We start from the raw sequence: 25,001 nt of genomic DNA on the forward strand, positions 1-25,001 counted from the left end.
TCGTATTCAATTAGCCAGTCTTCAACGTCCTTGTTGTCAGTGCCCGAGAAGGCGCCAGGGTCCCGGAGTTGAGTCAAGACAATCGGTGCTGTGGTAGCCGAAGCTGAAGCAGCGGGCCTCTCAGTCGACATGGTCGAAGGGCCCACGAGGTTTCCGCTTCGAAGTTCCGTGATGTGCTGGTGATGTACCCCGCACCTCCACCAAGATGTTACGGGGAGATTTACAGAAAAGGGGGTCTATTCACACTATGTACAATGTTGGCCAACAACAACAAAGATGGCGAACCACAGTTTCACCTCTTCCTCGTCTCTTCGGCTCTATGCTTCAGCATCTTCTTTGTCTGCCGGACAACTGGCTCATAACAGTATGATCGTACGTAGCGCTGTTAGATCCAAGCAAAACAGAAGTCTACACAGACTCAAGATCGGCAGCCAGAGCATTCGCATCTGGGGCCGTCTGTAAGGAAGTCGCCAAGATTATTGAAGGAAAAGTACTTGTTCATCACACCATCACCTGGTTCCCGGCCCATGTAGGGTCGAAAGTAGGGGGGCTTGTCAACGCCAACGAATTGGCCCATGCTCAGGCGCAAGGTCTTGCTTGCCGCGCCGGGCTATCTGGGGCTGGTGCACCGGGCAGGGCCCGCGACGGGTCTGGTCCGATCGTGGCGGAGACGGAACCCCCCCGCTTCAGGGATATACTCTCCATCTTTACCGAAGTCACAAAGCATTATCAACTTCCTCGCAGGGCATTTCCATTGCCCCACCGAAATCTATCATGGCCTCAATCGGTTGCACTTAGGTTATTACAAACGCACTTGTATCCCAGCCTCTCGATTTATAGTCGTTTCGCAGAGGTCTCTCCTTTGTGTCCCGACTGCGGCGGATACAACGATTTTAACCATATGCTCTGGGAGTGCCCCTCTTTACAGCACCACACGCATCAAGGGATCCCGCAAGACACATTTTATTTACTGATAAAGAGTCATGACTGGTTCGATCAACTCAAGGCAGTCCAGAAGGCCCACGATGCGGCGGGGAGGCTTGGCCTTCCCGTCCCGACGTGGGAGCGGCCCGCGGTCCTCCCTCCATGAAAACGAGGGGTGACTACTTCAGGACGTCAATAAAGTTTACTACCTACCTACCTATACGTATGATATCAGCATTTCATTGATGAAAGCGGAATCTGGCTTGGAAACGCTTTCTTTCCGTCGACAGGTTGCCACCCTCTCTATCTTCCGTTCTTTTTTTACAGCTCTCTAAATCGCCCACCATACATCACGCACCCCTCATACATATCTCATCGCACCGGTCATCCACTTCAAGTTGCATGCGCACGTGCCCGGACCACCACTTTTCAAGCATGATTTTTTATTCTAGTATCAAGGGACTGGAACGGCCTTCCGCATGCCATCGCAGCCATCACAAGCCCATCTGTCTTTTCCGAAGCTGTTGTCACCCATATCTCAATATGAATGCCTGTTTCTAATATATATATATATATATATATATTTTTTTTTTTAACTACCCCTTATGTAATACCCCTCCAATGTGGTTTTTAAGGTAATAAAGTGAAGTGAAGCGTGCAAAGTGTGGGCGTGTCAAGATGGTGTGGCATCATGTACGCTCTCTTCCCGCACGTTTAGTACTGGATGTTGCGTAATCTCGAGTTTCGGAGATGCGTTGAAGCGAGAGGCAGATGAAGCATTCGCTCCCCACTGCCGGCGACGCTATCAGCCACGGGGCCGAAGTAGACCAGAAAGCAGGGCTTCGCTTCATACAGCCAATGTGATGATACCGTCGACACGGCATGAAACCGTATCTTTTGTCGCCAACTCTCAAGTTCAACAAAATGAAATTTCTCATTAAAATTAGCCTTTTCCGAATGCCTGATAACTTGAAAAATTTTGCGGCCCCCTCCATCTAAGAAAGATCCATCAGCAACTTTACTTATTTGCATAAAAGGTGGAATTTGTAATAACAGAATTTCAATATAACAAAGCAAATTGAACAATTTTGCCAACTTCATTATATCGAGGTTTAACTGTATGTTCAGAGAAGATTGTCTGACTATATATGATGCGGGTTTGATTTGCCCTGCACCGGATAAATTATGAATTTATTTTGTCCTTGAAGAGTGGCACTTACTGATCGCACAAGTTAGCATCAACAAGGTTCACAGAAGAGTGGCACAGGCCCAGCAGCACACACCCAGCAACCCAAGTTGGTGTCAAAGAGGTTCATTGAAGAGTGGCAAGTGTCGCATACTTAGTGACCCAAGTTGACAGGAAAGTGGTTAGAGACATAGACAACCCACTGTGGTGACGTAGTGGCTTTGGCATTGTACTGCTAAGCCTGAGGGCGTGGGTTCGAATCCTGGCCGCGGCGGCCGCATTTCGAGGGGGGTTAAATGCAAGAACGCCCATGTACCGTGCATTGGGTGCACGCTAAAGAGCCCCATTTGGTCAAAATTAATCTGGAGTAGCCCACAGCGGCATGCCTCATAATCATGTCGTGGTTCTGGCACGTGTAATTTAATTTTTTAGAGACATATACGGGCAGATAGATAGGCAACGGCAAGTGTGTGAAGTATCCCAAGCGCGCTCATTGCTTAAAAATTGTGCACTAAGAAGCATCATGCTAAATTTGTTAAATGAGTTGAAGTCATTTGCAACGTTTACCCTTTACTTGTGGGCAGTCTTACGTGGGACAGTCGGGATGCTGCCTAAATGATAGGTTGCGTGAGCACACTAACAATATAAAAAACAAAAGAGGATGGCTAGCCATACATTGCAACAGGGCTGGGCAAAGATACTTTGCAATTGTATCATGATATGATACAAGATACTCGGGGCAACAAGTATTTGAGATACAGATACAAAATTCTACCACAATAATTGTATCTAATACGATACTTTTCATTGTATCTTAAGATACTTTGATACGTTCGCAAATTTCTTATAGATCTATACAATGTAGCAGCATACGCGTGTGCACAAAAATTTTTGCTTGGAAATTTCTTAACTTCGACCAACCTTGTTTCATTTTAATGAAATGTCTGTTAGTATCTCAAAATTTCTGTCTTTCTTGTTCAAAGTAATAATATATAATATTTAAGTATAATATTTTATATATAAAGTATAATATTTTCATTCCAAAACAATTTATTGGGGTTGCTTTGGCTGCTTAACATAAAAGCTGCGCTGTCAGCAGTTTTTGCTCATCGCTTTTGTAATTGATGGTAGTCGCTGCTCTGCTTGCTGACCAGCTAGCGGGTTGAGCTAATTACAAGAAAGAATGCCAACGAGAAGCCTCTGCACGATATGCAAATACCGCTGTCGAGTTTTACCTTGTCCGTTAAAAAAAAATAGAAAGAAAGAAAAGGTCGACTGCGCGCAGACATTCGCGCGCTTGTTTTTGTTGAGACGGTGCAAGCACCACTACGCAACTCTGTGCGCCAACAATAGGGATGTGCAGACCTCATCACCTGTCCTCGCTTGAGGGCTCTGGCCGAAAGGCAAGAGTGTCGCTGCCTTTAGTTTTATTCAGGTGGCTTAGTGGCAGCAGTATCAGCTTGAGAAGCTGAGTTTAGCCAACGTTTATTGTTTCGCACAGTGATGTTACCATAGCAGAATCTTGGATCTTAAGATACACGATACATTCTTTACATGCAAGATACATACCAGATACCCAGAGTATCTAAGATAGTATCTAAGATACATGTGTCTTCGATGCTGCTTATCACTGCATTGCAAAGAGTGTAGATGTACGGCACCTGTTCTATAAGTGTGCAGTTATCCCCCAAAATAGAAATTAATTGATGTGATTGATCATAGAAGGCGCATGATATTGCAAACTTATAAGACGGATGCATCACTGTGGCTTCAATCATGCTGCCAGGTGAATTAGCACTCCTAAGAGTTAATACACATGTAGAATAGTCAATCTTGAAGCATGCGCAGTACTTGCCATGCCTGCACTTAAATGGTCAGGAGTTTTCAGAATAAAATTTATTGAGTTAGTGCCGCGTGTCTATCGTTTGTTTCTTCCTTGTGTCCTTGTTCGTAATGTATCGGTATGTAATCTGTACCAATAGCACACCCAACAGGCCCAGATAGCAACCTTAGGCAAATGAGGAATTGCAGAATACTAGACTTTTCAAGGTGTTTATTGACAGGATTGAGAGGTCGAACTCGGTGCGGCAGTCAGAACCCTGCAAGCAGTCAGGACAAGCCCCGTGCGTAAAAGCGCTGGTGATGCGCCTGACTGACCGGCACTTCTTTTTATCGTATTTCATACACCGGAGATGCACCTGGTTAACCAGCACTTCTTCTTCGTTACATTTGTCCCCCGGAGAAAAAGACGCCATCCTGGCGATCTAAGCATACGATAACATAGAGGGATCGCAGAAGGGCTTGAGCCGATCTACGTGAACAGTTTCGCGACCGCGACAGCGATGATCAGAAGACGGTGACACAGGCTCGACGACATAATTCACGGGGGAAGTTTGTGCAATTACACGGTAAGGTCCATGATATCTTGGGAGAAGCTTAGAAGAAAGGCCGGTAGCTAAAGGTGGAACCCACAGCCAAACCAATGAATCGGAAGGGAAGCTTGGGGGAACAGAGCCACCACGACGAAGCTTCTGTTGTGTCTGATCTGTGGTGGTAAGACAATGGGCGAGTTGTCTGCATTCTTCAGCATGCTGCGCAGCTTGAGATACAGGAACACATTCTGATGAATCAGGCTGGTAGGGTAGCATGGTATCGATGGTGCAGGAAGGTTCACGGCCGTACAGTAAGAAAAAGTAAGTAAGCGTAAAAGCGCTGGTGATGCGCCTGACTGACCGGCACTTCTTCTTTGTTACAGACTATCATTTTTCAGCAAAGTACATGTTCCAACTCTTCAGAGGTGCATGAATTCTTTGTGAGAAGAATTATTTTGGTTGGGGCTGTAGTCTCTTGTGCATTAGGGCTTTGTAAGTTCACGCCCTCTATATGGCTTCTTTGAACCGTCTGAACACGTGAAAGTCACTGGCGGTGGGGTCAGTTGTATAAGGTGGCTGTGTTAACTATTCATATTTCATATCCCAGATTGTTGGAACCACAGAACGAACAGTATGGGGTCTGGCATTTTCATGCTGTCACAATGCAACACTAGTCAGAAGTTTCCGTAGCTTACTCTTGATTTTAGGTGTTTTTTAGCAGATCTGCATAAGAAAAGCTGGTTACTGTTACTTTTCATCCCATGTAATGTTCCAATATTACTCCATTTGCATCACAGAATAGAGCCAGCATGACCTTTTTGGCTAAAGATTCGGCACGGTGTTTTTGTCCGTCACCACAGTGTGTGCCTGGCCCAACCCTGGGGCGTCCTCCACAAAAGTTACAGCGCCTTTAAACTTTTTCTTCGACTTATAGACTTGCTGCACAAGCACACACAAATCTACATACTGCGCTTTCATCATGCAATGAATTTAAACAAATTTAACGCCTTAAATCCTTCAAAAAAAAAAATTTGACGGTCACTTTAGCATACACTAAAAAGGGTGAAGTAGAAAGCCTGCATGCTCAAGAGACATTCATTAAATCACTTAACATTCTCATTCGTATGCTTTCTTGTTACTTTTTTTCTCCCACCAAAGGTCATGGGTTCGAGTGCCTTAATTGACGCTACATTAATCAACTTTGCCCTAATTAGCACCAAACGTCATAGGTTTGACTCCCACCAAAAAGTCGAGGGTGTGACTCCCACCAAAGGTCGGGGTTCGAGTGCCCTAATTAACTCTATATTAATTAACTGTGCCTTAATTAATTTCGCCTTAACACCAAAGATTGTGGTTTCAACTCCCACTGAAGGTCGTGGGTTCGAGTGCCTGAATTAACTCTATCTTAATTAACTTTGCCCTTTTTTTTTACATGATGAGCGGCATAAGAGCCAGCTGTGGAAGAAAACTGAACACGAGAGCAGTGACACGAGGGTGAGGGGCAGTATGGGAGCGCTGGCATGATGAGCGGTATCGGAGCCAGCTGTGGAAGAAGAAGAAGAAGACGACGACGACGACAAACGCGCGAGCAGGGGTACGAGCGTGTCTCTGCGCGAGGCGAGCTCGCATGACTTTCTGTACCGTGCACCGCGTTTTCAAGGCCACCGTCTGATGAGGCATTTAAAAAAATGCATCACACATTGCTACTCTGTCGTGGTGCGCATGTCAACAATGCGGCGGTCATCCTTTCACTGACATTGCTTCCTGCTGCTGCGTTGTGTTTATGTGCTGCCACCTGTTTATTCATTAATCCACAATGATAACTCCTTCCAAATACCAAATCAATCGTACAGATTTTCAGAATACCGTTTTCCTTTTAAGGTTTTCAATTGAATCGCCTTCACAGTTAGATTTTGTGCATTACTTTTATGGAACCATTTTGCCTGCAATGACACAGGGGATAACTCTCTCTAGCACTTTCCTCCACCTCAGCTCTGAACTTTGCTCTCTATGGATAGCTCTCTATGGACTTAGTGGAGTTCTTATCTACTTTATTTTCTATTGCATTACTTCAACCTCGGAAAGTGATTTTTGGCTTTCTGTATAGTTCTTTTTAATTCCCACCTCATTAAGTCCCCCATGATAAACTCATTGCAAGTTTTGGTTAACTGTCATCCCAGGAATATTCATATTATGGATATCAGCTTATGTAAAAAAGTGTAAACAATTTGTGGACATGGGAGAACAACATTCGGGCTGCCTTCCAGTAACTTCTGGTATTCCTCGGGGCAGTGTGCTCAGCCCATTGCTTTTTCTCATTTAGATAAACAATATTGTTGTAGGAAAAAAGCAGGTCCACGAGTGTAAACTAATGCATATTTACAACTGATGTATATGGCATTCAGGCAACGGCCAGAGTCTTCGTCTTCCTGTAGTTAGTGTCCCCTTCTTCTTTCCCTTCACCGTAACATCACCCTCCAGGTGGGGTTAGCTCCGTCCCGGTACAGGTTATAGAGCCTCACTTAATGAGCGGGACATAGGGCTTGAGCCTGGTGATGTGAACAACATCGCTGGTGATGTTGGGAGGCACTGAAGGCTGACCGACTGGGGCGATCTCGTATGTCACATCGGACAGTTGACGTAAGATCTGCTACGGACCAGAATAATGGGAAAGTAGTTTTTCCGACAAGCCGACGCGGCGTGAAGGCGTCCAGAGAAGGACAAGGGAACCAGGTGAAAAATTGTGGTCTCGGTGCCAAAGGTCGTAGCGTCGCTTTTGAGAAGCTTGCGGGACTGTGAGGCGATGACAGGCGACCTGTCAGGCCTGGGCGGCTAAGGCAATACCATCACGGGCGTAACCAGTGCTGGGTGATCGTACTGCGGACGGTAGCAACGTGTCGAAGGGCAAGGTGGGTTCTCAACCATACAAAAGGTAAAATGTTGAGAATCTGGCAGTGTCGTGACAGGAAGAGTTGTATGTGAAAGTGATGTATGGTAAAGTGACGCCCCAGTCGCGGTGATTGTGGGAAGCGTACATGGCCAGCATTTCAGTTAGTGTGCAGTTGAGTCGTTCGGTGAGGCCGTTCGTTTGAGGGTGCTATGCAGTAGCAAGCTGGTGTTCTGTAGAACAGGAGCAGAGCAGATCATCGACGACCTTCAATAGAAAGTAGCGGCCGCGATCCGTGAGTAACTGGCGAGGGGCGCCGTTGTGAAAGGTGACGTCGCATAGTAAGAAGTCGGCGACATCTGTAGCGCAGCTGGTTAGCATCGCTTGTGCGATGGCATATCCCGTGGCATAATCTGTTGCTACAGCAATCCATTTCTTTCCTTTCATGGAAATTGGAAAGGGGCCAAGGAGGTTGAGGCCCACACGGAAGAAGGGCTCTGTAGGGATATCAATTGGTTTAAGCAAACCAGCAGGAGGCATAGCAGGCGTCTTCCGGCACTGACACAGGTCGCAAGAAGGGTCATAATAGTGCACAGAGCGATAAATGCCGGGCTAAAAAAAGCGGCGCTGCAGGCAGTCGTAAGTACTAAGTGATGCCCAGATGTCCAGCAGTAGGAGTGTCGTGGAGTTGCTGGAGCACGGCCAGTCGAAGGTGCTTTGGAACGACTAGGAGGAGCTCCGGGCCATCAGGACGAATGCTACGACAGTATAAAGATCCATCGTGCGAAGTGAACATCTGGAGGGACGGGTCATTGGGCGAGGAGCTTAGACGTTCCATAAGTGTGCGAAGAACAGGATCTTGGCATTACTCGTCGCCAATATGGAGAAAGCCGGAGAGGGACAGAATACTGATGTCCGAGTTTGCATCGGTATTGTCCGGTTGATCCACGGGATTACGGGACAGGCAGGCAGCGCCTTTATGGAGGCGCCCTGACTTGTACATAATATAAAATGTGTATTCTTGTAGACGCGATGCTTAACATACAAGTCGTCCAGTTGGGTCCTTCAAAGAGGAGAGCCAGCAGAGGGCGTGATGATCGGGTACGACGCAGAAGCTCCAACCGAAAAGGTATGGCCATTTTGCGACCACCCATACGAGCATGAGACATTATACAGGCGTGACCGCTTGTATAAGCGAGATAGTGGGCACGCTTTCCCGACAGTCGGAACGAACTGGAGCCGGAGCCATGGCCTCAAGCTCACGGCAAACGATACGTGTTATATCTTCCGGTCCTGTCGGCTGAATGAACCGCGGCGGGTCTTCGCACGAAGATATTGTGGCGGTATTGGGCAATCTGTCGAAATTTTGAAGGATGCGGCGGCCCTTCACTTGTTTGAAGCACTGGCACTCCTTTATAATTGCATCCACTGTGGCACAATCCTTACACATCAGGAGATTGAAGGCATCGTCTGCAATACCTTTTAGTACGTGACCAATCTTGTCTGCCTCGGTCATGTTGTTATCAGCCTTGCAACAGAGAGCCAGCACATCCTGTATGTACACGACGTAGGATTCTGTGCATCTCTGAGCGCGGCACGCAAGCTCTTTTTTTGCTGCCAACTGACGACCGACAGGTCTGCCAAACAGGTCTTGCATTTTTTTTATGCAGACATCCCAGCTCGTTAGGTTAGCTTCATGTGTATCGTACTATTGCTTCGCAGTTCCTCTCGGATAAAACATCAGGTTTGCTAGCATCATTGTTGGATCCCGCCTGTTGTTGTCGCACACTCGCTCGTACATCGCAAGGCAGTCCTCGACGTCGGTGTTGTTCGTGCCACTAAATGTCCCCGGGTCCCGCGGATGAGTGAGGATGACCGTTGGCATGGGCTGCTGAGGCGTCGGTTGATTTGCCATTGTGGCGGCAGGTAGATGACGTCCGCTGCGAAGTTCCGTAATTGTACCCTGCACCTCCACCAAAATGTTGCGGGAAGAAAGCAGGCCCACGAGTGTAAAATAATGTATATTTACAACTGATATATATGGCATTCAGGCAACGGCCAGAGTCTTCGTCTTCCTCTAGTTAGTGTCCCCTTCTTCTTTCCCTTCACCGTAACAATATTGTCAATGCAGTTGATTCGTCAGTGCAGATTCAGCTGTTTGCTGACAATTGTGTCCTCTTTAGAGAAGTTACCTGCTGTAGTGATCAGCGCGACCTTAATACTGACGTGAATAATGTGTTAGAATGGTGTAAGCAATAGAGTATGGTTCTCAAGGAACATAAATGCTCCTGTCTTCCAATAACACACAAAAAAGTGCCCCTAACATATAACACATGAACTGGAATTATCACCTTTACAGAAAGTATCGAGCTATAAATACTTAGGCATAACAATAACAGGTAACCTATCCTGGAATACGCACATTAGCAACATTTGCATTTCCTCTTTCGGAAAGCGGTGCTTTCTAAGTCATAAGCTTAAGGCTGCTCCCTCCAGTGTGAAACAGCTTCCGCACTTTTCTTTAATCAGGCCCAAACTCGAGTGCGCCTCCATAGTGTGATACCCTTATACAAAAACTAAAATTAAACATTGAAAGAATTCTAAGAAAGGCAGTACTGTTCATTTTTAGCAAATTTTCAGCCATTGATTTCCCCACCGCATTATTGAAGGTAACAGGATTGAACTGTTAGAACTCTGAAGGCAGAAATGCAAATTAGAGTTTCTTTTGCACCTACTGGATAACAAGCTAGCCTTTGATCCCTCTTTATACATATCTCCCTCTATAACCAGACATAGTACTAGGCAACACAAAGCTTATTCACTTACGCTAGTTTTTGCATGAACAGATACATTGAAATTCTCTTTTATTGCGATAGCAATTTATATGGACACTCCAGGCGAATTTTGCCGTCGCCATTGCTGTGATGTTCCATACAATGTTCAAGTGCAGTAACATTGTGGCTGTGTGCCGTATGCTGTAGGTGGGAGCGAAAGCTTGCAAGGGTGAGCCAAGAAGGATGGTGGCTTGATGCGGTGGTGTCTTTTCATGCTTGCAAGGGAGAAAGGTGGGGAATGTGCACGCCGCCTTCTCATGCGCGCATGCGCAGATTGGAGGCAATCTGGGCTAGGTTCGAAGACTAGGCAAGCAGACTTAGCTGATAGCTTCGTGTGTTCTGATGTACCTAGTTCGCATTGAAGTGAGAGGCAGCACAAAGGGGAATTCGCTCGCCACTGCTGCCGCTCTTCATCACACCAGCATTCTGACAGCGAGTGTCCGCAGTGATCTAGCGAGATGTGTTCATGTGTGCCTGTGCACTCCTGACACCGTGCTTGTTAATTTACTACTAAGCTTACCATGTATAGCTGTATAATAATTTGTTATCGCAATCAATGTTTCGCTTGTCGTGAAAAACTGACTTCTATTTCCAAGAATGATAGCGGGATGGAATCAATCAACCCAAACATTGCTCCATCACCAGTGAGAAAGCTGTACTATTCATTTTTATTTAGTGCATTTGTACAATTTTTATTTTGATTGTGTACTTTGTATTATGCCCACCCTGCTTGGACTTCGTGTCTGCAGTATTTTGTAAATAAATTCTTTACTTTATCTTTGCCATATTTTACTTTATGTTGAAGATGAGTTGAAATGGGCATTTGAAGCTCTTTCGATACGAAAATGAGTTATGGCACCCAGCATATGGTGTTTTTGCCCCAGACCCTTCACACCTCTTTACAGCAGCACTGAGCTCTTCAGAACATAGTGCTTTAAGCTGCAAGTTAATACTACCACTGATACCAAGAGAAGGGAAGCGCAGTCGAGGATAGCAGTAAACTAGGTGGGGTGATGAAGTTAGGAAATTTGCAGGCGCAAGTTGGAATCGGCTAGTGCAAGACAGGGGTAATTGGAAATCACAGGCAGAGGCCTTCGTCCTGCAGTGGACATAAATATAGGCCGATGATGATGATGGCTACCACTGGTATTTGAGTTGACTAGATTACTGACAACTGTAAAGTTACAGTTACAGATTGTTACAGATTTCGGCACATGAAAGAACATGTTGCATACCAAAAAACAAGGATATGCAATTCAGCAGCTAAAACTTAATCATGTGGAAAAATACTCCAAGATAGATGCTGCATATGTGTCACAAGCCCTCCATTAACACACACTGCTATACAGTATATACAGTTCTACTCATATAAACAGTCCTGGCTGTGTCGTGTAGGGTATCGCACGTGCTCTTGGGACAAAGAAATGACAACACAGTAGTGAAGACAATCGCAAGGGCATTTATCGCGCCTTTTATGCACCACTCTAGCCAGCCAAATTATTACTGATAGAACATGCTGATGGGCACGTGACAAATCGAGGAAGTCCGACTCACTGTGACTGGATAGCGAGTGAAGAGACATGAGAGCCATGCGGGGAAAACCCCATCAGGGAGCGCGTGAGAGTCGAGCATCCCCTCCGGCAAAACATGTCGCAAGGGGTAACATCAACGTGTGCTTCTTGAACAAAAGGTAGTACATGTGGCGGTGGCCGCACCGAAGAAATGTCCATGCACTGTCTATAGCATGCGCGCCGACAATGACTCTGGGGTACACCGCCGGCGTCCATTGGTCGCAGCAGCAGCTTTAGACTTGATGGCATGACGCTTAGCAGCGCAACACTCGCACCATCTCTGATAATTTGCTGCAACCACACCGACCACCGGCGGCGCTTAGCTAAACGGAGAAGCCGGATTACAGGAAGCGTGAGAGCCATGCGGGGAAAAGGGAAAACATGCGGGGAAAACATCATGAGAGTCGAGCATCCCCACAGTCAATGTCGGCATACATGGATTGCTGTAGCCGAACCACCACAGTGGCATAGGACAGGGCTGGTAGTTAGGTGGTGCCCGTCATATATTATGAAACTAGATAAGTAGAGGTCCACTGTGCCGCAAGATGGGGCCTGGTGGGTGATGTTGAAGCCCTAGCTGTGGCACAGTACAAGGCTTGGACTGGCAGTGGGAACCAGGCGGGGTCTGCCATACACTATCGCAGTTCTCTAGGAAGATGACAGGCCAGTGCATTGCTGGTAGGTCCTCTCTCTGGGCCACACCTTTTAAGCCACTCTCTGCTGTCTCCAGAGATCCACTGGAGACATGTCCATTCTTGCTTAAGTCTACGTCACGTACTGCTGATCTTAGCCTCCTCTTTTATCTTCACAGCACATGCTCCTGACACGTGCCGTTTACTTCTTTCACACAGCCAGTATTCTCTCGGACCTCTTTTCTTTTCTTCCATACTTATGACACAGTAATTCCTCAGTGACCCTCACAGCATAATAGTTCAGGTGTTGACACCTGCTAGTCATCATGGGGGAGACTGTTGCTGCAACACCCCCCTCCCATCTCCCATTCTTGTGTTCAGCGGCTGTACCATGCAGCGGCGAAGTGTGGCCTCTGAGGTTTCACCGGCACACCTTTTGCTAAGGTTCACTGATGCAATTTCGGAGGCTGTGTGGCCAATGTATCGTAGTGGCTGGTCCAGCTTTTGGTGACGTTTGGAGCTGTTTTATATGTGTATTGTGTTGCCACACTGCGTCTCAGCATGTAAAGTTTAGTTTCTCACCTTTTGCGTTGTGGTGGGCACTGTGCCGAATAGTTTTCTTTCTTTTCTCTTTTTTTGTTACTGGACTTTTGTGTCGCACTTCTGTGCTGCAGTGTTCATTACGCAAGCTTCATTGATGATGTGGGTCATACCTGTGGACAGCTGTTGCTACCTATGTGCCTGGGGGTTGTGGTGTGCTGACCCAGAGACCCAGAGGCAGACCCAGAGGCAGATCCAGAGGCCCAGTCAGCACGACTATGGGCAAGAAGTGTTTCATTCCGAACTACAATTCAAGCTACCAAATCTGTGTGGCCTTTCTTTATCTCTTTATCTTTAGAGAGCAGTTTACTTAACCATGTGTTGAGCAGTTGCCCAGTTGTGCTAGAAACAATAAGCTGCACTTCTATAACAAGTTCTTATGGATGAGAATGGCCACGGCCTCGTTGCTGTTCCGCTCATTCATGCAGTCCCAGCAAATAGAAATAAAGTGTAATGACTCGATGTCGACTACAGCTGGAATACTTCTGTCATTTACCACACTTAAAAACGCACACATACAAGCCACACCTCTGAATGATCTCGCAGTACTTGCAGTAGAGCTGCCGCGGCTTGATGCAGGGTGCATACAGCTCCTTGAAATCCTTGAAAACCCTTGAAATTGAAAAGTGCATTTTCAAGGCCCTTGAAAGTCCTGGAATTTTTTTCCTTCCTTGAAAGTCCTTGACTTTCGTGAGCAATGCACTCTGATATCGAAATTGCGACCTCCTTTCTGTGGTAGATCGGCATCGATATGACATACTCGCCATTTCAGAAGCAATAGGCCGGCACGAGCACACATAGTTTCATTTTGCAGAACAGCGGGGAAAAAATAAAAAAATTGTCGCAGTTTCACCTGAAAGGCGAAGCATCAATTGCGATAGCAAATTTGAAGAGAGCTATACGGAGTAATGATAGCAGCTTTATCAGCTGTATAAACTTGGACATGCAGCAGCACCGGCAACACGCAGAACTGTTGTCGACGCCGTCGGCGTTTTGCCCGCGTTCGCTCAAAATGCGTGCGGCGTTGGTGACTGTTGCCGGAGCCTCCGATATAAATATAAGCACTTGGTGCCGCAGCTAAACGTCGCCTCCCTTCCCTCCCCCCCCCTACCCCACGGCCTGTCGCGCGTCGGAAGAAGGCACGTTTGCTCTACATATATGGTGATTGTAGAGGAGGAAAGAGACGCCTACTTCTGCAGCCCTTAAGGGAGCACAGCGCAGAACGCGCGTTTGTTCTCCGCCGTGCGTTCACTCCCCGTGAAAGCGCGCGTCCCTCGCGCCCTTTCACTCGCACATACAGCGTTCGGCGCGCGGCGACGATTTCATCTCCATTGACGTCATACGGAACCTCACGGCGACGGCGACGCCGACGCCGACGGAAGAAATCTGCTTTTGAGTGTCCATATAATTGCTATCGCAATAAAAGGCTTCACTGTGTCAAACCGTGAACGGAGTGAGAGATATACTCGTCATTTCAGAAGCAATAGGCCGGCACGAGCACACACGGTTCCGTTTTGCAGAACAGCGGGGAAAAAATAAAAGGCATCACTGCGTCAAACCGTGAACGAAGTGAGAGATGCATGCCGCGCTTGGGTGCTGGCTCGGCTGGCAGTGTTTATGCTGCTTTCCTCATCCTATCGTTTGTTTCACTCCTCGCCCGTCGGTCTGGTCTGCCTTTTCCCATTTTCCCTCTTGCACACAAGGTGAAGCTAAAGAAAGCAACTTGCCACTAATGCTCAGTGCCTTTGTGCCTTCGGGTGGAGGTTTGGTAAAATATTATTTATGATAATATAAGTGCAATAACATTATGCTGAATGTTTTGGAAATGTTTGATGAACGAACCCAGCTAGTACTGCAGGAGCCTGAGAGCTGTTGTGAGTGTTTGTTGTGTTAACTTTTAATATTGCGGACTTGAGAAATGATCAAGACATGTTTTACAAAATTGCAATATCCTGTACATCTATTTTTTATAATATAATGGATTAGTAGCAAGACTACACTGAATGGTTTGGAAATGTTCGGTAAACTTGCCCAGTTAATACTGGAGGAGTCAGAGTAGCTGTCAGGAGCATTCAGTGTGTTCTGTGATCTTTTTTTTATTCGGTATTGTTGTGAACTTGCAAAGTGATCAAGGCTACACAATATTAACATCATTGGGATGTACATTTATTTCTTTTTATTTTTGCGCAATAACCCTATGCTGAATGTTTTGAATATTTTTGGTGAACTTTACCCAGCCTATACTGTAGAAATCTCAGCCGCTGTTGTAAGCATTCATTTTGTGTTGTGATCTTGAGAAGGTATCAAGGCTAGACGTTTTATTATAATTGTGATATACATTTATTTATTATAAGTGCATTAAAACTAGTCATTTTTGGAAATGTTAGAGTAAAGAAATCCTACTTTGGATGCTGCTTTGAGTCCTTGAAAAACCTGTGACAGGTCCTGGAAAGTCCTGGAATATCCTTGAATTTTTGCCTTGGAAACCTGTACGAGCCCTGTTGATGGGACCTTTTGTCGTGACGTCACATGTCATTGTTTGAATGAATGCACGGGGAGTAGTGAAAATTATCTGGTCATGTGATCGGGTGGAGTGTCAACACCTAAACTTTTTCTCGCACTAAGGTGACCCTCATGAAAAGCTAACATAGAGCCTCTTGCTAGTGGGGCATGCAAAAAATGAAAAGGCACCTGTTTTGTTTACGTGACTCCCAGTATGCTTGAACATTTTCATTGAAAATAACCAGTTGGTAATAAAGTCAGCAGTGGGCTGAAAAAGGGAAGTGTGTCTGGCGCCAACATTCCGACAAGCCCTGCCCTTGTAGAAATGGCTCCAGGTGGATGCTTCCCTCTGTTTCAGTTAGATCCGGGCATGCCAGAAATGACAAACTTTCTGGAAATTATGGAGTTTCATAGGACCACATCCACAAGTTGTGGTTGTTTACTCCCATCTTCTAAATCATCCAGTTTCGTCTTCCATAACATGATTACCCCTGTTTAGAGAAGTGACTGGTACCGTTGTCTATCTGAATTCATCAGCGTGCTGTGCTAGTACTTGAAGTTTGCGATTGAATGTGGTCTGTCATGTATTGGTTGGTTTTTCCAACACCCTCTGTGGTATGAAACAGTTATTGACATCTGGAAGGTTGTGTGGAATTTTCATACACTAGCAGTCAGTCACTCTTGTAGAAGTAAACCCTTGCTTCTCACTGTCAACAAATGCTCTTTCTAGATGGTTATTGTCTTGGCATCCTCATTTGTCTTTCTCTTCTTTCCATTTGGAAAGGCTGGAGGGCAGTGGAGCACATTGCCTTATTTGGGGATTTCTGGTGCCAAAAGCAAAAACAAATTCTAATCTCTGCACTGTGCAGGCGCAGGGGGCCCCCCCGTGAGAAAAGGCTGCACCAGCGTGCGGCTGCAGTGTCAGGCGGCTGGCCACACACGCCTGCACCTGAATCATGGGCTACTGCGATCCACCGTGCTGCTCGGCTGCTACAAGCCCTTGAGGGTGGGTGGCTGTTGTCACTGTGACCCACTTCTTTAGGCTTTCATCCTAAAACAAACTTTAGTCAAATTTTTGTCTGCATGCAAGTGCATCACTGGTTTTCTTTCTCGCTGACCATGGACATGGAAATTTTCCAATGCTTCAGGGATGAAGCATTGGCAAATTTCTGTTCTCTGTCCTTCGTCTTTTCACTGGTTTTTACTATTCAGTATGTACCAACTGACCCAGACTGCTACTCTACTTCAGGGATACTGGAAGAATGTGCATCAGAAATTTTAATATAATGTTGGGTTGATGCAATAGTAACTTTTCTATCAGAGACAAACAACCTGTGCTTTGTGTCAGAGTTAAAGTTTCTTAACAAATTATGTAATCATCACCTCTGTTTACAGCCTCTTGCATGCAGATTGTGGAGTAATACACTAAATGTCACAAGTCGGAGAAGTTGCAGAAAAGATCTTCCATAGTGACATATTCGATGACTGCAAGGAAGTGCTGCAGAGCTTGAGAAAAATTTCTCAAGCTCTGCAGCTTGAGCAGCTTCCCCCCCCTCCCCCCCCAATTTTTTTTTTTGCCGCATAACTGTTTCATATAAAGCATATAAAGGCCAAGGGCCATAACGCCGTCGCCGGGCGTCGTATGCTGTATGTACGACGATTGCGGTTCAATCTCACACGCACGAAGCAGAAAGGCGGGGGCGGAAGCGCGCTTCTTCTGTCGCCCACGAGGCACGGGGGGAGGTGGGTGGGTGGGGGGGGGGGGGGGGGGGTTACTCCGGTGCCGTATCTTGAAAGCGATCAGCGACGTAGAAAAAGTGCATAGGCGCGGCGTTGTACTCTGGCATCAACTGCGTACTGTGCCGTCGCGCACGACCAGCGCGGGCCGTATCTTGGAAAGCGCTCTGCTTTGGGGGCAGAGTCTAGGCAGTGTAGGTGCGTTGGCGGCTCGTAGCTTTGTGCATGCCGTGCGTTCTCGGCGATCAGTTTGCGTTGAAGCGATAGACAGCACGAAGGTCACTTCTCACTGCCGTCGTCTAGTGGCCCGCCCACTTGCCCGCTCGTTTTGCCCCTCTGGTTCAGCGAGGAGGATGGCTCGCTCGGCCGCGCGTGGCGTGGATGTGCATGGCCGTGAGGTTGACGCAGGAGTTTTAAAACAGCCGCGCCAAATGAGTGTCGAACTCCGTGGAATACTTCAAGCACTGTGGTTAGATGTAGACTAATATAGTTCGTTATATCCATTTACAAGTCAATTTTACTTCGTTACAACGAGGTTTCAAATGCATGGCTCTCTATGAAGATTTCAAGGGGAATTTCATTTACTTCGTTATATCCATTATTTCATTATATCCCGTTAGTTTATAACGAGGTTTGAGTGTATTTGATGTTTTTCTTAATTGCAGAAGTGTCTGCAGAAGTAGGCTTATATTGGTATTTCTAAAACTCATAGCTTTATATTCCAGTGTACCAGCCTGAATAGCATTCCAACGACCCACAAACAAATTGTTGAGCCCCAGCCACACTGGAAGAAAAAAAACACACGGTGCGCACCACTCGCGGCAAAACGCTGCTGCGGCAGCACGCTGCTGCTCATTTGAGTGAGAAAAGGGTGGCTTCCTTTTTTAACTTCGAGAAGAACTTTTTTACGCATATTAAAAAGAAAGTTGAGCGCAAAATGACGAACTATTTCAATGTAAGTGCCACAGCAGATGTACTGTTGAATACAAATGAAATGCAAACAGCAAAGTAGGTTGGCCGAAGCATAAATAAAAGCACAGTGTGCGGCGTCGGCCATTCATCACTGTGCACATGCATGTGGTTTCGATGCGAAGTGCGGGGCTGCTTGTCCTTGTCCGTATTACGTCACCTGCATTTTGTTTGAAGCTTGTATTCTCACCCCGCCATTGCAGTGCCATTCCTATCTGCGATTACTGTTAAAGGGCCCCCAAACCACCCAGAGGTCGAAATTTAGTTGTGGTGTTGCAGTTGTGCACGAGTCTACAACGAACACGTAGCCGCGAGAATTTTTCGAAATGGTGCCGTAATAGCAGAGTTACACGCGTTTTATGATCGAAAAACGGCCCTCGCTCATTTCGCTCTTTCCTTCGCTACCGCTGGTCTCTCCTCCTCGCCGATTGCTGCTCCAAATGTCACGTGACATACGTCATCGTCAACGCGCTTCTCAAAACACTGCCTACTCTGGTTGAGGCACGTCCACGCTAGCCATGCTAGTGGCACATATGCGGACTACGATACCGCCTCCAGTCTGCCGCGCTAGAGATGTCCAAAGTAAACGGCAGTTCGGCCGGCGCCCCGCCCGCTGCACGATCAACGCGCCAATCGACGACCGCGAAGCTGCGCGCCTCCGCCACCGGCAACGAAAACATCGGCTGCACCTGAGTGCACGGCTACCGATGGGAGACGACCGGCTCGGCTGTTCTCGCATCGTAGCTGATGGCGCCGCTAATATCAGCGTATTTTTCTTCTTTGCGTACAATTATTGCGAAGAGCGATAACAACAATAAAATATTGCGGCTTGTGAGCGTCGGTAATTCATTTCGAAGCTCCGTCAGCTTTAGCTTTGAAGGGAACCGGAAAAGGCCTAGCGACGATATCGGCGCCGTCGTGCGATCAGCGGCGGTGAGGCTGCCGCACAAATGAGTCCCGGTCTCATCCTCTCTACGTACGGCAAGGAAATCTCGTTGCTCGCGAGCAAAACCGCTGTCGAACGGCGACCCGCGAATGGCAAACGGCGTGCGGCGAGTTAGCGTGCCGGTAACGTGGACGTGAACTCGGCGCTTCTTGGCTACCCGCTGTTGCAGCGGTGCCGGCGCGTGTTATGCGAAGCGTGCCGCTATAGACCCTGTGTTGCGCGCACGTCTGGAAAGGCCAACGCTGTCGCACTCTGTTCGCGCAGCTAATGAGACCGCTAAGCATGACTGTGTTGGAACACGAGCTATTTGGCACTTGCGTTGCGGGCTGTAATTACCTATGCACAAGCGCGCACAAGCGAGCAACACGGCGAGGACGAGCAGGGAGCGCGCGTATACCTGCTAGCAGACAAACCGGAAGTCGTAGCTTTAGTTATGCTTCGGCCTCACGCTCCGCTGTGCGTATTTAATTTGTCCTCGATGGTGCATCTGTTGAGGCACACTAATGGCACAGTTACCGCCATTTTCAGCATGTAGCTGGTGACCTTATTTGAAATGTTTTGTTAACGTGTAAATGTGTGAATGTGAAAATATAAATTGCAACACTTAATAAGCAGAAATCCTTAGATGACTCATGGGTCGAAAAAGCCTATGTCCGGCATTACAGCACCAAAATTCAGTGGCACCAAAATTGGGGATTGAACCCTTGATCTTTGGTGGGAGTTGGACCCACGACCTTTGGTGTTAATTAGGTCGAAGCGAAATAAGGCACAGTTAATTAAGATAGAGACAATTGAGGCACTCTAACCCACGACCTTTGTTGGGAGTCGAAACCACTTAGAGATATGGGCAAACCGGCCATATCCCCAAGTTATCTCCAAGTCGGATTCCAGTTGACATGGTGAAGGTAGAGAGTCAAACCCACTACCTTGGGTGTTAATTAGGGCGAAGTTACTTGAGGGAAGGTAATTAAGGCACTCGAACCCTCAACCTTTGGTGGAAGTAGAACCCGCAACCATTGGTGTTAATTATGACGAAGGTAATTAAGGCACAAGTAATTAGGGCACTCGAGCCCACAACTTCGGTAGGAGAAAACGATTGGAAGTAACAACGCATTCGAATGAGAATGACAAATAATTTAATTAATGCCTCGTGAGTGCCCAGGCTTTTTCCTTCATCCTCTGCAGTGTTTGCTAAAGTGACTGTGAACTTTTATATATAGTTCTAGCGCTCATCAAAATACGAAAACTGTGCTAACAAAATCGTAAATCTGCATTTTGATCATTATGCACCATTACAAATCCTGCAATGGATAGATGAAAAAATAGTGAGTTTAGTAAGCACACCAGTGAAACTCACAATGTCATACCAATGTTACTTTTTATTTATACAACTAATAAAGATTTATTACAAAAATGATCGGCCCCCAGCCAGGCACATGTATGAAAATATTCATTAAAAGTTCTAGCTGTATACAAACAGGTTAAACGTGGAACTTAAAAAAAAAAACCTGATTAAGAACAGATTCCTGAAAATTAAACTTCACTAAAACAAAAGTAACCAGAAAAGGGTGTTAACACTCAGTAAATGACTAGTAGGCACAGTGCCACAATTATATTTAAAAAGAATAAAACTGATTAGTAGGAGGTAATATCACATACTTAATGACCAAAAGTGCATGGCCTGCTTGCCAGCACGTGCTTCTGGGGCCACCGGATTAAAAAAAAAAGCCAGTACATTCTAGCTATATTTAAAATACCTGCTAAAAGAAATTCCACAGAAGCAGATTCCCGAGATGGAATGTTCCATCTTGATAGGCAACTTGCTCAGGCAGCTTCTCACACCACGAAAGTGCCAATAACATAATGCTGCCAGAGACTTAGAGATAGGCATTGCAAATGAGAAATATCCCTGACACTTGAAGAGGAGCGCCGGAAATCAAGCGATACAAACATGTGCAAAAATGAGCCATGAAAATGTTGCCCTCAGTACATTTTCATAAGCACTCCGCAAGTCGAGCAAACGTACCACAAATAGCAGTCAGAAGCACAGCTCTAAATTTCAGAATGCAACTGTACAGTTCTGCCTGGTATATACGTACTTGGGCCATGGTCAACCATACAAAAGTTGAAAAGACACACTAATAAAGCACACGTTGCTCGCGCGCGGACATTGTCGTGCACTTGCGTCGAGGCGCGTGTTGCTGAATTGATATCAGTGGCGATGCGAAGTCAAAGCTATTGCGAGTTCAAACTTCTTATTTCTTTATAAACTGTCGTAATATATCAGAAAGGTAAAGATTCCGTATTTTTAACAGTGTACTAATAGATATAACTGAAAAATAAAGCATTTTTGTATTAGAAAAATAAATTACTTAACCGAGACCGAAAGCATAGAGAAAAAATGCCCAAAGAACCGCACGCTCTTGCGCGCGGTGTCCAGCAGCAACGTTACTAGACTTCCAGCAGTGCGTGCAGAGGTCGTGCTAAAGTGCAAAATAAATGCGGTAATAACTGAAATTCTGGGCTTTATTAAATAACTATAGTTGAATCTTTTCAGAATGAACAAATGGATATTTCGCAATTCAGGTACACATTTTCCCTCTTATAGGATCTCGAACATGCACACTGATGATAATGTCGAAAAACAAAGTAAATGCCCCGCTCCAGGACTGTAACAGGCAACAGCGCGACTTTTGGCTCTCCTAGCTTCCCATTGTTAGGCATCAGAGACAATTTGCTTGTATTTCTGCGGCATAGTGCGTGCATCTGCTCACTACGCACAATGTACGATCAATGTGCGAAAGCTTTGAATGTGCAAGAGATGTCGAAATCACAAACACATTCGATGTCTTTTGGATGACCCTTGACTGCCACGTACTAGTCGAACATACTATAGATGTAAACTAGACGTCGTTAAATGTCTTGGATATTTGGTCTTTTGTGGTACGTCCAATGGAAATTTGTAGTTTGCTGGGTTTGTTCTTCAGTTGGTCACCGAGTACACCTATCTTCATACATTTTGTGCCTGCATTCGATACTACGATTTTCGGATGATATGTTTTATTTTCCATTTCTTTGAAAGACCGTATCAACAAGATTCCACTGTAATTGTTTGGGCAGTTCTTATTAACTGATTTATTAACGACTGTGATTATTACCTGATTTATTAACGACTTTCCATATTTTTCATTGACTAGGAAGTATGGACGTGTCCAGTGACTGTTGAAAAAGTTGATGAAAGTCTTAGGCGCTGCTATTTTTGTATTTTTGATTTTGTGTTAATGTCATCGTAACCAGGAGATGAATCATCCTGAAGTGCCTCGATGAGTCGAACAATGTCAAGTGTATCAAAAATGACTGGTGACATGGGTGAATAATTATACAGAAGGGCAATAAGTAATTTACTATGGATATCTACAGAAATGTTTTTACAAAAGTGTCATTCACTGTAGCAGCGCTTTTGGTTTCACTAATCTGGTCACCGGAGGAGTCAATCAAAACAATATGGCTATCAAATTTTTTTACGTTAGTTTTTAACATAGACGGCTGTCACCTTCTTACTTCTGAGCAGGAGGGTTGCACACATTCGGTACCCTCGATGGAGTCGAGACACGACTGGCAGCACAGCAAACAAGGGTTTAATATGTACAGGATTGGGAAAAGCGTAAAACACACAACATTAAAACCATAACTCAACCAAAATGCTGACTCAATAGAAAATACAAAACTCTAACTAAATACAAAACTACCAAACGCACTGTCTCGGTCTCGGAGCCTAACTCCGTCTTAATGTCTCTAAGTCAGTCCTAGTCCTGACTCATCAAAGTCTGGCCACCCTAAATTCGGCCTAACTGTGTCGCAAAGCAGAAATAGTGGGCTCTTACGGACCGTCGTCGGTTTGAAGTTCTCGTTGAGTCCACGTCGTGTTTGTCCGGAGTGTTGCTGATGCCGTAAATGCCGACGATTTGCGGTTCCGTCGACCTGACCGAATACGTGGCTGGTGCCCCGGTATCCGCCGCTGACGTGTCAATTGCCTGGTTAGGCTTCGCGAAGCGTTCTTCGCCCTACGTCGATCTGCATGGCGGCCTGGTGTCCCGGTGATTATCGGTTGATCGGGCTCGGCCGAGGAAGAGGGATTTTTGCGAAGAGGACCGGAACCACCGTGAGCAGCAGCAGCCGGTCCCAGGAGCTTCGCCCGGACATCTCCAAGGTCTACAGCCACGCCTGGGCCTTGCCAGCGTCACGAGCTTCGTGGCCAGGCTCTCCGCACTCCCGTCGTCAGAGCATAGCTGACGAAGCGACCTTCCAGCCCAAGAGCCACGTCTATAATCATGTTTCGTCGCTTCTCCCTGGCGGATTACACCTCGGTTCGCGTGCCTCAAGCGCTCGCACGGTTTCGAACGCTCCGCGAACTTCTTCGTCTTCTTTTCTCGCCACAGGCGACCTCTTACATGTGACAACGGCAGAACATTGGACAGGAAATTTTCTTCAGCGTTTTTGAGTGCGGCTAGCCCAGTGGGGGCTAGTCTCCCTGTGTGATAAGCATTTCTTTCTGTTAAATAGCTGTTTGATATAGGCATTGTGCCACTGCACATTTGGATTTAATGTGATGGAGTGGCTAGGGATATCTTTACTTTTGAGTCGTTCAACTTCAGTTGCGAACATATCCCAGTTAGACTGCAAAGAACAGTATCTAAACTGCTTAAGTGCCTGAAAATTGTGCCATATAATTCACTAATAATCATGTCAAAGTTAGCTTTCCTGTACTCTTGTTTTGTTTTCTTCCTTTCGGCCAGTTTAGAACAGAGTGCATTGAAGAAAAGGAGTAATGGGTGATCACTGATTCCTGGTAGATAGGGGATAGCAGAATTGAAGTCTAGTCAAGTGGTTAGGATTAGGTCAAGGAATGCTAGTGCTGTTAGAAATCCTGCTTGGTTGAGTTACTAATTGACTGAGCAAGAAAACTGAACATAATTTTAGAAAATCACTGGACTGTGACCAAACTGGTGAGAAACAAGGTTGATTTGCGCTGCATGTTATATGAGGAAAGTTCAAATGTCTGAGTATAAACAAGTGGAAGGACCGTTTGCAAAGCGACCGCCGAATAGTGAATAGATCTTCAATACCTGCTGCGCTAGTGAGTGGCTACACCAAATTGCTGCTGAGCCCGAGGTTGGGGTTTGCGTCATGCTACAATCATCAGCATTAACTTCTGATGTTGCCTCTCCACAACGGCAAACATCGCAAGGCACCCAAATGTTCTCACGGATAGGACAACAACACATGTTAACGTTTGCGTATGGCGTACATGCACCTGTCCACCATTCTGGATTTGAGATTTTTCTGACCATTTACTGCTAGCTGCCGGCGGGAGATCTGAAGTCCTCAAATATGGCCTTTGTTTGCAGTGAGGTTTTTAACAGCGAAGCTGTTTAAGCTGGGCGTAATGTGTCTACTGAATCCAAAAAACCCCCTCGCCGGCGTGTGCTTCTCCTCCTCTCCGTGCTGTGCACATGTTGCCTTGGCATGGGATGTTAAGGAGAGGGAAAGAGAGCATGCGCAAGGCATGCCCAATGCTCGGCCGAGGGAAAGAGAAAATGAGAGCATGAGAGAAAGAGAGAGAAATTGTAGCAGCACACGTCTAGGAGCCGGAAACACGTCTATGACGTGTTTCCGGCTCCTTAAATTGTTTCTGCTGAATTCAAATAGCAAAATTATAGCAAGACCATAGCCTAAGAGATTGTCTACGACTACATGGTGTCTATGATGTATTGTTTGCTTCTGTAATTGTTCATGTAGCTAGTGAAAGCATGGCCTTTGACATGTGTTGCGCTTCATGCT

The 25,001-nt window shown here is 46.1% G+C and overlaps 1 protein-coding gene across 1 annotated transcript in view; it reads left to right on the plus strand.

Moving 5' to 3' along the window:
* Window positions 1-25,001, plus strand: part of LOC119432861 (nuclear pore membrane glycoprotein 210-like) — a 238,239-nt gene that overhangs the window by 147,827 nt on the left and 65,411 nt on the right. Inside the window, exon 12 of the mRNA XM_049658424.1 lies at window positions 16,378-16,514. Coding sequence (XP_049514381.1) covers window positions 16,378-16,514 — 137 coding nt within the window. The remainder of the gene's footprint in view (window positions 1-16,377; window positions 16,515-25,001) is intronic.

Source organism: Dermacentor silvarum, chromosome 11 (genome assembly GCF_013339745.2).
Source record: "Dermacentor silvarum isolate Dsil-2018 chromosome 11, BIME_Dsil_1.4, whole genome shotgun sequence".
NCBI classification, from domain to species: Eukaryota; Metazoa; Arthropoda; class Arachnida; order Ixodida; family Ixodidae; genus Dermacentor; species Dermacentor silvarum.